The 15,670-nt window shown below is 39.1% G+C and overlaps 1 protein-coding gene across 1 annotated transcript in view; it reads right to left on the bottom strand.

Moving 5' to 3' along the window:
- Positions 1-15,670, bottom strand: part of LOC116712646 (uncharacterized) — a 95,996-nt gene that overhangs the window by 15,993 nt on the left and 64,333 nt on the right. The window contains exons 2-3 of the mRNA XM_032552445.1: positions 13,428-13,532; positions 1,889-2,025 (exon numbers count right to left, since the gene is read on the bottom strand). Of these exons, the coding sequence (XP_032408336.1) occupies positions 1,889-2,025; positions 13,428-13,532 (242 nt within the window). The remainder of the gene's footprint in view (positions 1-1,888; positions 2,026-13,427; positions 13,533-15,670) is intronic.

Raw genomic sequence — 15,670 nt, 5'->3', positions numbered from 1 at the left:
TTTCCAGAATTTCATTTTACTCATCTCCCAGTTTGAAAGCCTCGACAGTTCTGTTTCCTCTTTGATTAATAAAGCTGGAGTAATTGATATTTTGTTTGCAGACAACATTTCGACCCAGTCATTCACTTTAAATATGACCTCTTTACAGTGTTTGCATTTGAATACATTAACAGGACCGGCTAACCTTTGTGGAAATTGTAATTAAAAGAATGAACTGTGGAGTTTGGCTTTCAGCATCTGTGGAGGTGGAGAGATTAACCAGACATTTTTTGAGGACATTATGTTATAATATGACAGCATTTAACTGCTGACATACAAAATAAAACAATCACACTTTCTGATGGCTTTAACCATTAAGTGTTGTCGGTTTACTCCAGACATTCTCAGTTGGGTTCATCTCCGAACTTCATGCTCTCTGAACTGTTTGTTCACAATGTGAGCCTAACAAATCCTGGCTGTCACTGCATTTCAAGTATTGCATTAGAAAATGTTGATGGAAAAATCCGAAATAACCAACTCCAACCAAATAATAACCAAAACGTTTTTACGCTCGCTTGAGGTGATTTTTTGGCTTTTCCATAAAAAATCCCATCCACTGGTGGGTCTGTGTCTTACTAGGAGCATGAAACCTGGAAAATGTTCAGAGTCCAACCTTCCAACGCAGAGGGGAGGATACATAGAAACCTCCACTTCCTGTTTATTACAGCCGTAACATCAACATCTCAAGGAATCACACTTTGTGTAGCCTGGCAGGTTTTGCTCCAAACCAATACACTGAAGCACGCCTAATTCATATTTTTTTATTTGTCTTTATTACAACATTTTAAAAGTTCAAACATCCATCTGTCTGCAATTAATCTATATGATGTGTTATGTCTTGGTGACAGACGTTTCAATAACATTTTAATTTATTGAATGGGTCTGTAAATGAAACTTTGTTTTGCGTTACTTTTGATTGTTTTGCATGTACAGTGTTTTTTATATAATCACATAAGTCATAAATCACTGGAAGTATACAGAAATCTTTTGACATTTCTGTTTGTTTTTTAATAGAAAATGAAGAAATTTGAAGCAAGCAGATAAGAAAGGTTATGAGATTAAGCTCCATAAATGTGCAAATTTGGATTATTTTAAAACAATTCACGGCGCCCGAGTTCCTTTTCGGAGCTTTGAGTTCAAGACCCTGATAGTGAGGATGTAAAACTCTGATGGCTTCGCCTCCTGAAGAGCGCCTCGCTGTTATTGCTGGTTTTGGTTGTGACCCGTCTGTGTCCTGCTGTGACATGTCAAAATGTTAGCAGTAAATTAAGGGAACTCCAGCTGCTTAACGGCTTAAATACAACCCAGTTAGACACAAAACATCTTCTCTTTTTTTTTTTAATATAGTCTGTTTTCCAAATTTCAACAATCACAAGCCTTTTACTTCTGTCTTTGGGCTCCACCTCCTCATAAATACGTTGAATAAATGTTCACCTAACCTTTTCCGCCCGCTGCTTGGTGCTGAGTACATATCAAACATTTTTTCTCGCAGAAAGCTACATAGAAAGTGCGCTGATTAAAGCCGAGAAAATGCAGGGAAACCATAAATGTCAGCCTGATGAAATAATGGAGTGAATGCAGTGAGAGCTGCACGGTCAGGTGATTAGCTTGAGAGGATTTATTATTACAAGCAGTCTCTTACATTAAATATATGGCGATATAAAAGAACATTAACTCAGAGTTGCAAAGAAAAAGGGGGTTTTCTTCACAACGAAGCAACATTTTTACATAAGTTGCATAAAATATTCAAAAAGCAGGCCAACATCTGCTGTGGTGGGAGACGGTTGTGCACCAGAAGAACAACAAATGGATTAAAGTGTAAACAAAAGAAGTAATGGATGTTGCTCACCACTCTCCGGTCCGCCTCGCGTCACGCTGATGAACTCTCCTCAGCGCTCTCTCCTCTCGTTTCTCCTCCCTGCGCCTCCTCTGCCTCCTGCAGGCCAGCGCTCTGTAAAACTCCCTCTGCTTCAGCTCCTTCAGGCGCTGTGGAACAAACACATGTTTTACTGTTTGCTGTAAGACAAATCCTACATGCAGTTTGCTAACAAAGAGGTTGTGAGGCTAAAATACATATATAAAAAAATGTCTGTATTCAAACTGAAGCGTGAACATTTACCTTTTTCAGTCCATTGTGGACATCACTGTCTTTCTATTTATTCTTGTTACCAGTATCTTTATTTTTGCTACTTACACATAAGTCTCTATGTTAGTTATTACCACTATCACTGACTAGAACCACTCAGCCTCACACAGAACACACTCTCTAGCCTGTACAGAGTATTAGTACTGCATTAATGCAGCATATTTACCCTTATCATATCAGAGTTACCCATGGATGCACAAATTACCCGTGGTGACTTCATGGTACTTGTCTTTATCAGTTTCATCAGATGGGGTCAGGGATATTGGTGTTCATGAGCTGAAGCACACTATAGTATGACACCATCACACCAAAACTAATTAGCCAGCTATCAACCTAGCTAGCTTACAGACAGCCAGCTATCAATATAGCTAGCTTCCCAGGTAGCTAGCCAGTTATTTAGATGGCTACCCAGATAGCCAGCTGGCTACCTAGCTAACTACTGTTAGAGAGAAAATGTTACTTTCAAGCTGATGTGCAAGGAAAAGGATTTGGCATACTACCAAGATTTTTATTATTATTATTATTACTTACTTATTCATTGTTAGAAAAGCCATGAATAGTGTACAAAACAAGTCAGGCAAGAAAGTTTGACAATATTACAGTTTTCAGAAAACACTTTGAAAGAATAGTTTTGTAAATAAAAAAAGAGGGCAAAAAACATCACACAAAACAAATATGGCATAGCCTAAGTATCATATTTAAAACAGTAAGGACTAAGCAATGTGTTGATAAATCATGACAGTTTTCTTATTTGTATTAGAGACGTTTTTATGTGATGTGGGATATTCAACAAAGTAGTTCAGAAAGAGCGAACTTTTACTTTTTTTTATATTTTTGGATTTAAGTTTGAATGTCATTTTACTTTCACTAAGATTTATGTTAATATATTTTCATTTGATATTTTCAGTTGTTTTGTGGTACATAAGTAGGTTTTTTGTAGAAAAATAAATATCAGCTAAAGGTTCTGTAGGTTTTGTTTTGTCGCTTTCTATAGGTTTGTTGAGAAACAAAACCTATAGAAAGCGTGTACTTTATGTAAGTTTAAGTTCCTCTTCCCCCTATTTCATATAGAACAAAATAATGATGAGCTGTGTTTTTAGATGCCTAAGATTTTATGTACACCATTAAAATTATTAGTAAATTATTAAGTGCAGTCGAGCCCCATCTGACAGATACCCAACCAGCTGCCACTGGTGCTCACTAAGTCAGCAGTCAGCTTTAGCACAGTTCAGATCAGCTTAATTCATTTACTGAGCTCCGTCTGCAAACCCACAACTACTTACACACTGTGTGTGTGCGGGCGTGTGTGTGTGTGTGTGTCACAGATAACAATGATAACACAGGGCTGAGTTCTCATCACACACAGACGGACAAATAGACAGCAAGGCGGGCAGTGGGAATGGCAAATGGACGAGCGAACAAAAATAGACAGACAGATGAAACACAGGCAGACAGACAGATGCAAGCAGGCAGGCTGGAAGACAGCTGCACTGGGGTTTGTTAACGCTTGCTGCTGCATGTAGCCTCTGCATTTCATGGATGGTTTGGATGTTGTGTTGGGGAGGAGGAGACGACAGCAGGGCTCACAGCAGGCTGTAAGCAGAAGCTCCAAATATCTCAAAGTACAATCTTAGAGATGTGAACAAATTACCACAAAGCAAACTTTTAGGAACTTTACATCATCACATGTTCAGGTTTCTTCACCAGCAGGAAACACATTCATACTGATTCTGGATTTTGTTCAAAGGGTAATATTGAAGTGGGGTTGGGTGGAGCATTCATTAGTTGTGAGTGTCCTAAATGTGGGGCCTGCTTTGACAAACGGCTAGTCAGAGCAGGCCCAGTTCCAAAGCAGACTCTTAAAACAAGTCCAATGATCCAAGTCAGTAAGGTTAGTCTGTTGCTCATTTGAGTTATTCCAGTTGAACAGTTATCCACCATGACTGTGGATAGCTGGTTTTCCTGTAACAGTTACTCGTTTCTCCACCATTTGCACATTGAGCAACATACAAGCACTAAGGCCAGCCTCCTGGCTCCCAGTGTCTATTTAATTACTGTCTTAATTGCATAAGAAAGTAATTGAGCAGACAGAAATCCTTTACAAATGTGCGCAACACTGTCAATATTCCACTGATGGCAAAAAAACAACATTTTGCAATTACGTTGTTTCCATTAAATAAGAAATGCAATTAAAATCACACATGGATATGTTTGTTCAGACAATACGTCATTAAGAACCTGCTGCATTATCATCCTCCAACTGCAGCCTGTCTTCTACTTCATGGTTTGTGCCAGTGGTAACATCTGGGTTGTTAATCATGTGACTCCTGTGAGGTGAAAAAAGTGTTTCTTTGCAGTTTTGCGAAATGAACCAATTTCTATATGGCTAAAACAATCACCTCATCCTAGAGCCAAAACGTTTTATCGAAAGTCTTTTCAAAATTGCAATGTTTCCGTTAAGCAAATTTATTTTCTAAGTGCCAAATTGTGCAGTTTGTGGTCAATGGAGACGCAGCTACTGTGAAAACAAGCATTTTTATACATTACAATATCATTGCCTCAGGTAGTGTCCATGTTTATCAATCTTCATGTAAAGTTAATCAGTAATGCTCAATGGACCAACTTGGTCTTAAAAGTCAATAAACAAACTATAAAGTCAATGACTGGTTAGAGGCCTAAAGCTGTGAACATCAGCTATTGTTAAGTCAGGGGCTCAACCAAAGTGTCTTGGTCACTTTTCCATTATGTTACAATCATAAACGTCTATGTATTTTAGTAAAAAGTCTTTCCAACCAGCAGCTGTATAATACATTTTTAACTTTATTTACTAATTAAGTGACTTCTGAAGACAATCTGTTGCTTTTAATTTATTTCAATGTGTCTAGTAAAGGGGTTGACTAGAGATTCATGACACTTCCTTCTCGGGTTTTGTAACGTTTCTCTCCCATGTGATGACTTTGCTGAAATCAGAAAGAGGTTTCTTTGTTACATCTGCTGGACAGCTTTGAAATGAATAATTAGACTCACATATCCAGGTTTATAATTGTGGTATAGACATTTTTGCTACATTGACTGAATTTGTGAGAAAAATAACTGTTTTGTCTATGCAAACAAACAAATCTTGTTCTCAGTCAATGGCCCACATTTATGGAAGTATTTTACAGAAAAATACCCCATTGAAAATGTTGATTCTGAAGGGACACTAAAGGTTTTGTGACTCATCTGGTGGAGTGTACTCATAGATGCTGAGCACTGTATGTAAATGGTAAGAGCCATTTTAAGTCAAAGACTTTGCGTAGGAAAATCAAGAAGACATAAGTGGACTATGGACTGAATTTAATGATTGAGTTGACATTTTTATTGTCATAGTGACCATTCTATACACTAGAGCCACATTGACTGAGACACACACTTTCATACACTGATACACAGATCACTAGGAAAGTGCCCAGGGGCATCACAGAGTTTAATAGGGGGAAGATGGAATCAAACCCACAACCTTTGTCCAAGATTATTATAGTCAACTAAAAAGAATGAAATTATGAAAACTAAATTTGAGAATAAATGAAACGATAATCAATGGGGAAAATCTATAACTAACTGGAGCTATATAATGTGCTTACAAAACTAAGACATACTGAAGTTATAGATATAATGATATGATATCCTTTGTTTTTGTGTTTATGAATCTATTTGTTAGCCTTTTGAACTGTTGTGAAATAGATTTATTTATTTTTTCCATACAAGCATCATGTAGTCCTCAAAATGGCAACGGCAAAAGTTGTGAGAAAAAAGTGAGTTGTTGTTCAGCAATAAATGAATCATTTTACAAAAGCATACTGTGTGTGTGTACAGGGTCTTAAGTGGGCCGGTTCCATCAAAGCACTAAAGTCTTCAGCTTCTGTGTTCCTCTGTAAAGGATGAATTTTTAAAATAATCAACCTCTAACTTAATCTGCTCCAATTTGTCAGATTAGATACTCAGTAATAAAAAAGTTTTGCTTATTTAATCTTAATGACAGCTCACCAAACACAAATGAGTTGAAAATAAATGAACCTTTTAATGCCAGTTAATTTGCATTAAACTGGGAAATAAAAACTCCTATTGAGATTATCATTTTGGTTGTTAAAGCTGCAGTAGGTAACTTTAATAAAATAATATTTTTTATTCATATTTATTAAAATTATTATATTGTCACCATACAATATAAGTGAGATAATCTGTGAAAAAAAAATCAAACTCCCAGTGCTCCCACTACCAACTGCAGAAATACACCACGCAGACAGAAACAACCAGTCAGAGGCAGGAGGCGGGTCCTAGTGCTGTCAATCACTCTCATGCTCACCCCCTCTCTCTTTGCTCTCTACTAGGCTACAGCTGGTTTGCCACAACATAACCTGCAACGAATGCTGATGCTAGTTAGAATGGGCACCATGACTGTGGTAGCTGGTTCTCCTGTAACAGTTAGTTGTTTCTCCACCATTTGCACATTGAGTAGTCTGCAGGAGATTGATTGATAGCACTAAGACCCTCCTCCTGGCTCTGATTGGTTGCTTCTGGAGACCCATATAGTAGCTCAAGGAGGAAGTAGAAGAGGTTGATTTTTTCACAGATTATTTGTCTCATACTGTCACAACAGTACAGCAACACTTTTAATAAATATGAAAAAAAAACATTTTTGTCAGAGTTACATACTGCAGCTTTAAGGAGCTAGGCTGCATTGTGATCTGTAATTACGATGTCTTCAAAAAAAGGATATGCTAACTGATGCATGACGACAGGATGTATATACAGTATTTACTCAGTTTATTTCAATAAAAAAAAAAGCAGTTAAATGAACAGGAAACTTCCACTGGTAATGAATAAACTCAGTCATTGTCGCATTACGGCGTCAATGTCGACACGTTTTCTCAGCAATGTGAGGAGCAGTTGGTTACACTGACATGTTTTCAGTTAGTATATGAAACCTTTGAATGATGAAAGGAAAAATTAAACATCTGCTGTTTTGGGTGTGAGCGGCTGTTGGTGTCTGTTTCTATGTCACATGTGTGCTCGTGTGTGTGTGCGTGTAGGGGTGTGTGGGGGTGATTGCGTGTGTGTGCGCACCAAGAGTCAAAATTAGGAGGGCCAGTGTTTACACTAAACTGGCAAATAAATCTGACCTTCTCACATTATTCCTGCGTCAGATAAAGCAACACTTCTATCCTGAGCTTAACAGCGCTGGTCACCTTGTTGACAGGGTTAAACGGAAAGAACAGCAGAAATCTGTTCCTTTTCATATTTTACACGGTGTCAGCAGCCTGGGCTTAGAAAACACTTTAGATATTCATCAATCAAACAAGAAACCATGCAGCACACAAGCTGATTATGAGACGATGAGCCCTTGGGCACAGGCTCTTTAAAGACCCCCTCCCCCCTTAAGCAGCAAATTAAATTGCTTTGTTAATTATACTGTAGGCTTACTGTAGCATTTGTGTGGAATTTACTGCACAGCTGTGTTGTGTAGGAATTAATAATCAAATGCATTATTAAAATGTGAAATCAGCTCACTGTTCTGCAGATACTTATTAGGATTTCGCTTCATTAGCGATGAGATTTTTTGCACGTTCCCTCTGCTTATTTGCTTATTTGTCTATAATAAGACGAGCCGGTCCAAGGGCACTCTGTGTACCTCTGCTCAGCAACTTTCCCTAATCCAAGGCTGCATTTATTAAGTTTGTTTTTCTTTTAATAAACTTAGCATGAAGAGCTGCTGGAGACGCCAAAGGGCCAAAGTCTATTAACAAAAGAAGCTTGACTTGGAGTGTTTCACCTCCATCAGATGAGCCAACGGACTCACAAAGAACAATGAATGTAAGGTTCATGAGCGTAAGCATCTACAGTGTTGCAGCAAAAGTATCTGCCCTCTTAAAGATCATCAGATTACATTAATTAATAGAGTGATATAACCAGAGTATTAAAAAAATTGAAATATTGATTTACTTGAATCTTTCTGTATTTTTAACAAATCAAAACATATTCAGGGAAAACGTTATCCAAGCTAATCTGGCCCTGGTCAATTCTGTAAATGTAATTATTCTGCTTTTAACATGATAAACTTTGACTAGAACATTTTTGGGAAAACTGAGTTCACTGGATTACTGTCAGACCTTCAGGGTTCAGGGGTTGAATCGGTCTGTTACGATAATAAATTTTACTGGATGATCAATTGTTCCTGAAGTTATTGTAATAAACCATAATATTGTTGCTTTGAGAGAATTTTCAAGTATCATAATTGCAATGGCATAATAATATAATAATACAAGAACACACTCTCAAAGCTCTGTAAACTTTAAATTCTAATGAACATTTAACACTGGGAATGGAAAGAAAAAAAGACGTTCTAAATACCCAAAATAAACAAAACAACAACAAATACAATAAATTATGAAGCATAAAAATTGTCCTACAGATAAAGACCTGACTGAGACCAAAGCACCAGAATGAAGACGTCTGTCATCCAGTTTGTGGTAGAAAGAGAGAAAATGGACAAAGGATTAAACAAAAAATATTGAATTTGTTTTAATTTATCATGCGATTAATTGATTTATTGCTTATTGCGACAGGCCTAATGTGTGCGTGAAGGGTGTGGATGTCATGCAAAGCGCTTTGGAGTCCTCTGAACTTGATGAAGTACAGACCATAACCAAAAGTAAGAGCAATTATCCCCAAACAGAAAAAGAGTTTGATGAACTGGGGTTTCCAGGACAACTTGCTGTAACCAAATGGAAGTATGAATTCTCCTCTTTGCAAAGCAATGTTTGTTCATCAGCCGGTGACCTTAAGCATAAGCTCTCTTGGGTTATCCACAAAACAACGGTAAATACACCTGTGAATGGCTAAAAAAAGAAAGGATTCAGATGATGTTTGGCGCCTTTAAACCTGCTTTAAAACCCTAAATAAAAACAATTTAGCCACACATTACTTGTAGAACAGTGGCCAAGAATTCCTCCATGTAAAAGACTCTTTACCTCCGTCGCTTCATGGTTCAGTATTCCCAGATTCATCTATTCCCAGATTTTTCATTTATTTTCCTTGGCCCTGATTGGCTGTCCAAAGAGATAGGATAACAAAGACTGTAGACGTTAGCTTCTGCCGTAGTGCTAAGACAGTTCCAGTGTGCATATTAATGCATAGTAAGGTATATTTGGTGTGTGTAATATTAACATAAACACTTAAGTTTTTTTTAGAATATCAGCTGCTATTGATGCTACAGTTAGCATCTGCTGTGCAGCTTCTCGTCTAGCCATTTAGGTCAGACAGGAAGCTAGCAAGCTAACAAAAAGCTATCCAGGTTCTTGTTTGAATAGCTTATGTTCCTGTAATGAATGTAATCATCATCTGAAAACTGCTTTATGTATTTAATCTGGTTCTCTTTGTATTATAGGAAACATTTGAATGTGAAACTATACTCTTCATAGAACTGTATATCAGTCATTTGATTTGGATAAAAACATTACACACATTTTTTTCCCCCTTTTTGATTCAACTTCTTGGAAAATAACAAAATCACAACATGTCCTCTTGGTTTTTTCTGCTAAATATGTAGCAGCTAATGATGCTCAAGTTCAGCATCTGCTCTGCAGCTTCCTATCTAGTCTAAGTGGCTAGATAGGAAGTATTGCTATGCTTGATAACAGTCATTGCCAATAATTTTGTTCTAGTAATGAATATAATCATTATCTGAAAACTGCTTTTTGTATTTAATCTGGCTCTCTTTGTATGTTAGTGTGAAAGAAGACACTCAGTTCTACTTTTTCATACAACTGTGTGTACATCAGTGATCTGGTTTGGATAAAAACACCTCACATTTTTCCCCCTTTTTCATTTCAACTTCTTGGGAAATAAGCAACTAAATCACAGGTCTTGTTTTTTCTGCAAAATGTGAGCAAAGAAAACAATTCTGTACAAACTGAGAATTATTGTTGATCTACAGAACATTCACATTTGTCACAAAAGTAAAACCAGTTCTGATGACGTATAGCCATTTCGAAGACAAGAGAGAAAACCTCATCATTTCCAAAAGGATGACCATGAACTGAAAGGCGGGCGGCATGGCTGGATGTGTGCAGGCTGGAGAATATTATTTCTGGAAAATCCATTCCCTGCAAATGTTGCAGTCTCCAACAATATGCCCTAAATGCTTCTTGTCCTCCAAAAAACCTAATAACTCTGACACACCGCCAACTGTGACAAATATTATGGCTCTTTCATTGGCCTGCAAGTGAACAAATGATAATTGTGGCAAATACATGCCTCCCAGCATCTATAATTTTGAAAAGATCAGAGCAGACGCAAGTTCTCAGTCCTCCACTCATAAACCATGGTTAGGTAAGAAACCAGAAACTGAAAAGACTTTTAAAATGGTGAACAAGGAAAGAGAAAAAATCTAGTAGATGCTCTGATTCTTTGATTTAACTTGAATCTTTGAAAAACTGAAACACAATAGACTGAATGTTTTGCTGTTTGCACGATGTCTTGCTAAAGTATTCGTTCACCTTAAACATTTCCTACATTCCAACCTCATACTTCAGTGTAAGTACAATGAGATTTTATGAGATGCATAGCAGTGCATAATTGTGAAATTGTGAAAAAAAAAGGAATTTTCAGGGCTTGTAGAAACACCCTTTGATGCAAATACAGCTGCAGCTTGTTGGTATGTCTCAACCATCTTTTCATATCTACATGCCAAAAACTTTTGGCCAATTTGTTTTGCAAAATATCTCAAGATACGTCAGATTGGAGGGAGAGGATTTGGGAACCTTAATTTTGAAGTCCTGCCACAGATTGGATGTATGTGTCATCTGGTTTCTGCTCCTTCGCTTTCTGATTGGCTACACGTCACATTCAACAGGCTGCGTTCTCATTTGTCCTTGGGGAACAACACACACTGTTGAATATGTCCAATTTGAGGTGTGAGCGGTCCTGATGACCTTCTGAGTGGACCGGTTCACTCCTCACACACCACACACGGTGGGAATATCTCTTAAGATTATCTAAAGAGTTCGCCCAACCAGTCTACATGTGTTTTGTGGACCTGGAGAAGGCGTTCGACCGTGTCCCTCGGGGAGCCCTGTGGGGGGTTCTCCGGGAGTATGGGGTACCGGGCCCTTTGATACGGGCTGTCAGGTCCCTGTATGACCGGTGTCAGAGTCTGGTCCGCATTGCCGGCAGTAAGTCGGGCTCGTTTCCGGTGAGAGTTGGACTCCGCCAGGGCTGCCCTTTGTCACCGATTCTGTTCATCGCTTTCATGGACAGAATTTCTAGGCGCAGCCAAGGTGTTGAGGGGATCCGATTTGGTGGCCTTAGGATCTCATCTCTGCTTTTTGCAGACGATGTGATCCTTTTGGCTTCATCAGATCGTGATCTGCAGCTCTCGCTGGAGCGGTTCGCAGCCGAGTGTGACGCGGCCGGGATGAGGATCAGTGCCTCCAAATCCGAGGCCATGGTCTTGAGCCGGAAAAGGGTAGAGTGCCTTCTCCGGGTCAGGGGGGGTGTCCTGCCCCAAGTGGAGGAGTTTAAGTATCTCGGGATCTTGTTCACGAATGGGGGAAGAAGGGAGCGGGAGATCGACAGGCGGATTGGCGCAGCGTCTGCTGTCAAGCGGGCGCTGTACCGGTCCGTCGTGGTGAAGAGAGAGCTGAGCCAAAAAGCGAAGCTCTCGATTTACCGGTCGATCTACGTTCCCACCCTCATCTATGGTCATGAGCTTTGGGTCATGACCGAAAGAACGAGATCGCGGATACAAGCGGCCGAAATGGGTTTTCTCCGTAGGGTGGCTGGGCTCTCCCTTAGAGATAGGGTGAGAAGCTCAGTCATCCGGGAGGGACTCAGAGTAGAGCCGCTGCTCCTTCACATCGAGAGGAGCCAGTTGAGGTGGCTCGGGCATCTGGTCAGGATGCCTCCTAGACGCCTCCCTGGTGAGGTGTTCCGGGCACGTCCCACCGGGAGGAGGCCCCGGGGAAGACCCAGGACACGCTGGAGGGACTATGTCTCTCGGCTGGCCTGGGAACGCCTCGGGATTCCCCCGGAGGAGCTAGAAGAAGTGGCTGGGGAGAGGGAAGTCTGGGCCTCCCTTCTGAAGCTGCTACCCCCGCGACCCGACCTCGGATAAGCGGAAGAAGATGGATGGATGGATGGATGGATTATCTAAAGAGCCATCCATATAGTCATGGCCTCCTTAAAATTTCCAGAAGAGGAGATTCAGAACAAGCATCTTGCTGTGTGAACCAGGAATAAAACATGATTAGGTTGTGATCCTCTGTAGCTCAGGTAGTACGTCTAGGACAGGATAGACTTCTCCAGTCGAGATCCAACAATCCTGAATCCAATTTTCGAATACTCTCAGTATGCAGACCTGTTCTCCAGATTCCTGCTAACCATGTAATTATTCGACTGAGGTGTGTTGAAGCAGAAACATTCCTAGAAGTTGCACGACAGGACTGGAGCTGCCCATCTCTGGTTTAGGGCCATTGTCCTGCTGGAAGGTGAAGCTCTGCAGGACTCTGACTGACTTCCTTATCCTCACTGAAGAAAAGCCAAAAAGAGTGGATGGTGTTCTCACTGTGATGTGAAAACATCGTGACACTTTATGTGATGGGTGTGCATAAGACTGACATGACACTGTCATGAAAATAAAGGAGTCTTTATGAATTTCTATGACTGTTATCATAAAGTGTCTTTCGGTAAATAATGACACTTTTAACGCAAAGTTGCTCTAAAGGTTGCATTGAAAGTGCCAACTTTGCATTAAAGTGTCATTATTTTGTAAGTAATGCAAATTTGGCACTTTTAATGGACTGGGTTAAACAGACCACTGTGAGATGTTCAAAGCTTGTGTTTCTTGGTTTATGTGAGGCTGTTTGTTCTCCAGAGTCTAAATCACCAATCAGGTGATTTCTGAACATAATTGCATTAAAATGCAATGTTATTTAGGTGACAGAGTGTGCATATACATTAAACCTTTTGGATTTTTATTACAAAATTAAATATGAGTCTCAATGAAATACATTGTAGTTCGAGGTTGTAATAAGACAACATGTGGCGAAACTTCAAAATGTTTGAGTACTTCTGCGAGGCCCGGCCCTCTGCTGGTGTTCAGAGTTGATTGGTCTCATCCGGAGCTGGTTCAGACCAAATCCACTCTGCTGCGTGGCAGGATGAAGGAAACCTCTGCGTGCCTCGTTAGAGCCGGCTGACTCACCTGCTTGTGATGGTGGTCGTAGGAGTTAATGTGGTTCTCGTACTGCTGCTGTCTCAGGTACTGCTTGTTGCAGAGCTCACAGTAAAACCTGGAGTCTCCTTCATCCTACAGAGTGACAGACAGGAAACAAGAAAAATGTTTTATTAGATTAATTTGACTTTATTGTTTTGTGTTGAGCACTTTTGTAAATATCTAGAACTTAAGCATGAAGCAGCTGCTCTTCTCTATGGAGGGAATAATAGCTTAACAATATGCCCCATTATGTAATCATATGACATTACACCAAAGATTTTCCAAGTCTTGTTATTACATTTATTTATTAAGCATACATTGGTGAAACATTAGCTGTATGCACATTAAATGTCTCCATGGTAACGAGTCTGAATTCAGCGGGATGGACTAGCAGGCTAACAGCTAACATTCTCCCATCCATAAAACTAAGAGCTGAAACTCTGGTAAAAAAAACTTGATGCTAAGTGAATGACTGATTTAAAACCCAGTCTACTAATGAAAGTAGCAGGAAGTACTTCCACCCATTGGCTATGGACATATTGGTTGCTATGGAGACTGAACAGGACATTGCTAACCAACCAGGTTGGGAGACGTGCTGGATGAGCCTGATGGTTGCATGTTGGCAAATGAAAACATAACATTCAAAAATGAAAAAAATAAATAAATAAACAGAAAGGTATTAAGCTTTTAATATCATAACAAAAATTATTTCAGCGAAAAATTATTATTTTTAGTTCTATACAGCATTGTGAAAATATCTGTAAGCCTCCTAACAGATTTTGACTATTTTTATCGCAATATTTTTTTTTCTTTCAGCACCAGAAGAGAAAGAAAAATAAACACTGACTGTTTCTTCTGATTTCGCTACATCATGATGCTAAACATTTTGGATGTGAGTAAATTATATTTTGGGATTTAATGTGACAGTGTATACTTATTTAAAAAGCTTGGTTTATTTAACATGAGCACAATTAGCTAAGTGAAACTGGCTCTCCGCTGCCAGAACATTTCTGGGTTAAATCAGATTTTTTTCATGATAGCTACTGACCAGTCATACTTTAAAAATGGAAACAGACTACAGACATAAAAAATATGATTGGAAGTCTCTGGACATCCTTTCTTTGTAAGAGGTTTTTATTAGATTTTAAAGCTAATTCCAAGCTGATGCAACCTACATTAATATTTGCTTTCAAACAATACTCGGCACATGGAAGCAGATGGTTTTGGACCAAACAGGAAGATGGAGACGGAGCCACGAGACACAAAGACAGACTAAACAAGCCTGGACCAAAAATGACCGGTAAAATAAACTCTGAAAACTAACCTTCACATCCTGTTTGGATCATTATAAATCATGACTCTGTCTTGGAGTTAGTCATGAAATTAAAATGAAAACAAAACTGTGTAGGTGGGATGGGTGAGTTACAGTCAGAGGCAGCATATGCAGTAAAATGTGTTTATGGTGATGTGTATTCATCTTACTCAGGCTTTTAATTTGTTACCTGTCATATGGAGTGAGTGAGTGAGTGAGTGTGAGTAAGTGTGTGTGTGTGTGTTCAGGCCTTTCCCATATACGGTGATGGTGTCTCTTAGGCTTCCAGTAGCTAATGAGTTCTTCAATCACAACTACTGACCAGTGAGAGGACGAGCAAACACAAAGAGAGACAGATGCCTGCAGTTCCACTGAGGAGTTTAATCCATCCATCCATCCATCCATCCATCCATCCATCCATCCATCCATCCATCCAGATTGTAGAAAAAGAAAAACATTTCTCTAACTTTCTAAAAAATGATATATTTTTTCAGTCGGATGTGTTTATAGTTTGTTTTTATAAGAAAATGACAATATATTTATCTGTCCATTGATTTGTCTTTCACTATCTGCCATCCATCCATCCATCCATCCATCCATCCATCCATCCATCCATCCATCCATCCATCCATCCATCCATCCATCCATCCATCCATCCATCCATCCATCCATCCATCCATCCATGTTTAATTTAGAATAGATCAGAAATATTCTTTATTGTCCTAAAGTGAAGTAATTGAAACGCACCAGCAGCAAGATAAAGGAAAGTGGAAGCACATTCACACAAAGCTAAAATGAAATATAAAAAAACTCAAAAGTAACAATAAAAGACAGAACAGTAAAGGGCAAATTTACAACATAAGACAAATAACACTTAAATAGCAAAAAGACTAAAAGAAATGGGCAACAAGAACGGTTT

This window comes from Xiphophorus hellerii, chromosome 22, assembly GCF_003331165.1.
Source record: "Xiphophorus hellerii strain 12219 chromosome 22, Xiphophorus_hellerii-4.1, whole genome shotgun sequence".
Lineage (NCBI taxonomy): Eukaryota > Metazoa > Chordata > Actinopteri > Cyprinodontiformes > Poeciliidae > Xiphophorus > Xiphophorus hellerii.
Note: the sequence above shows the minus strand (reverse complement) of the source record. Positions and strands in the feature narration are given on the sequence as shown.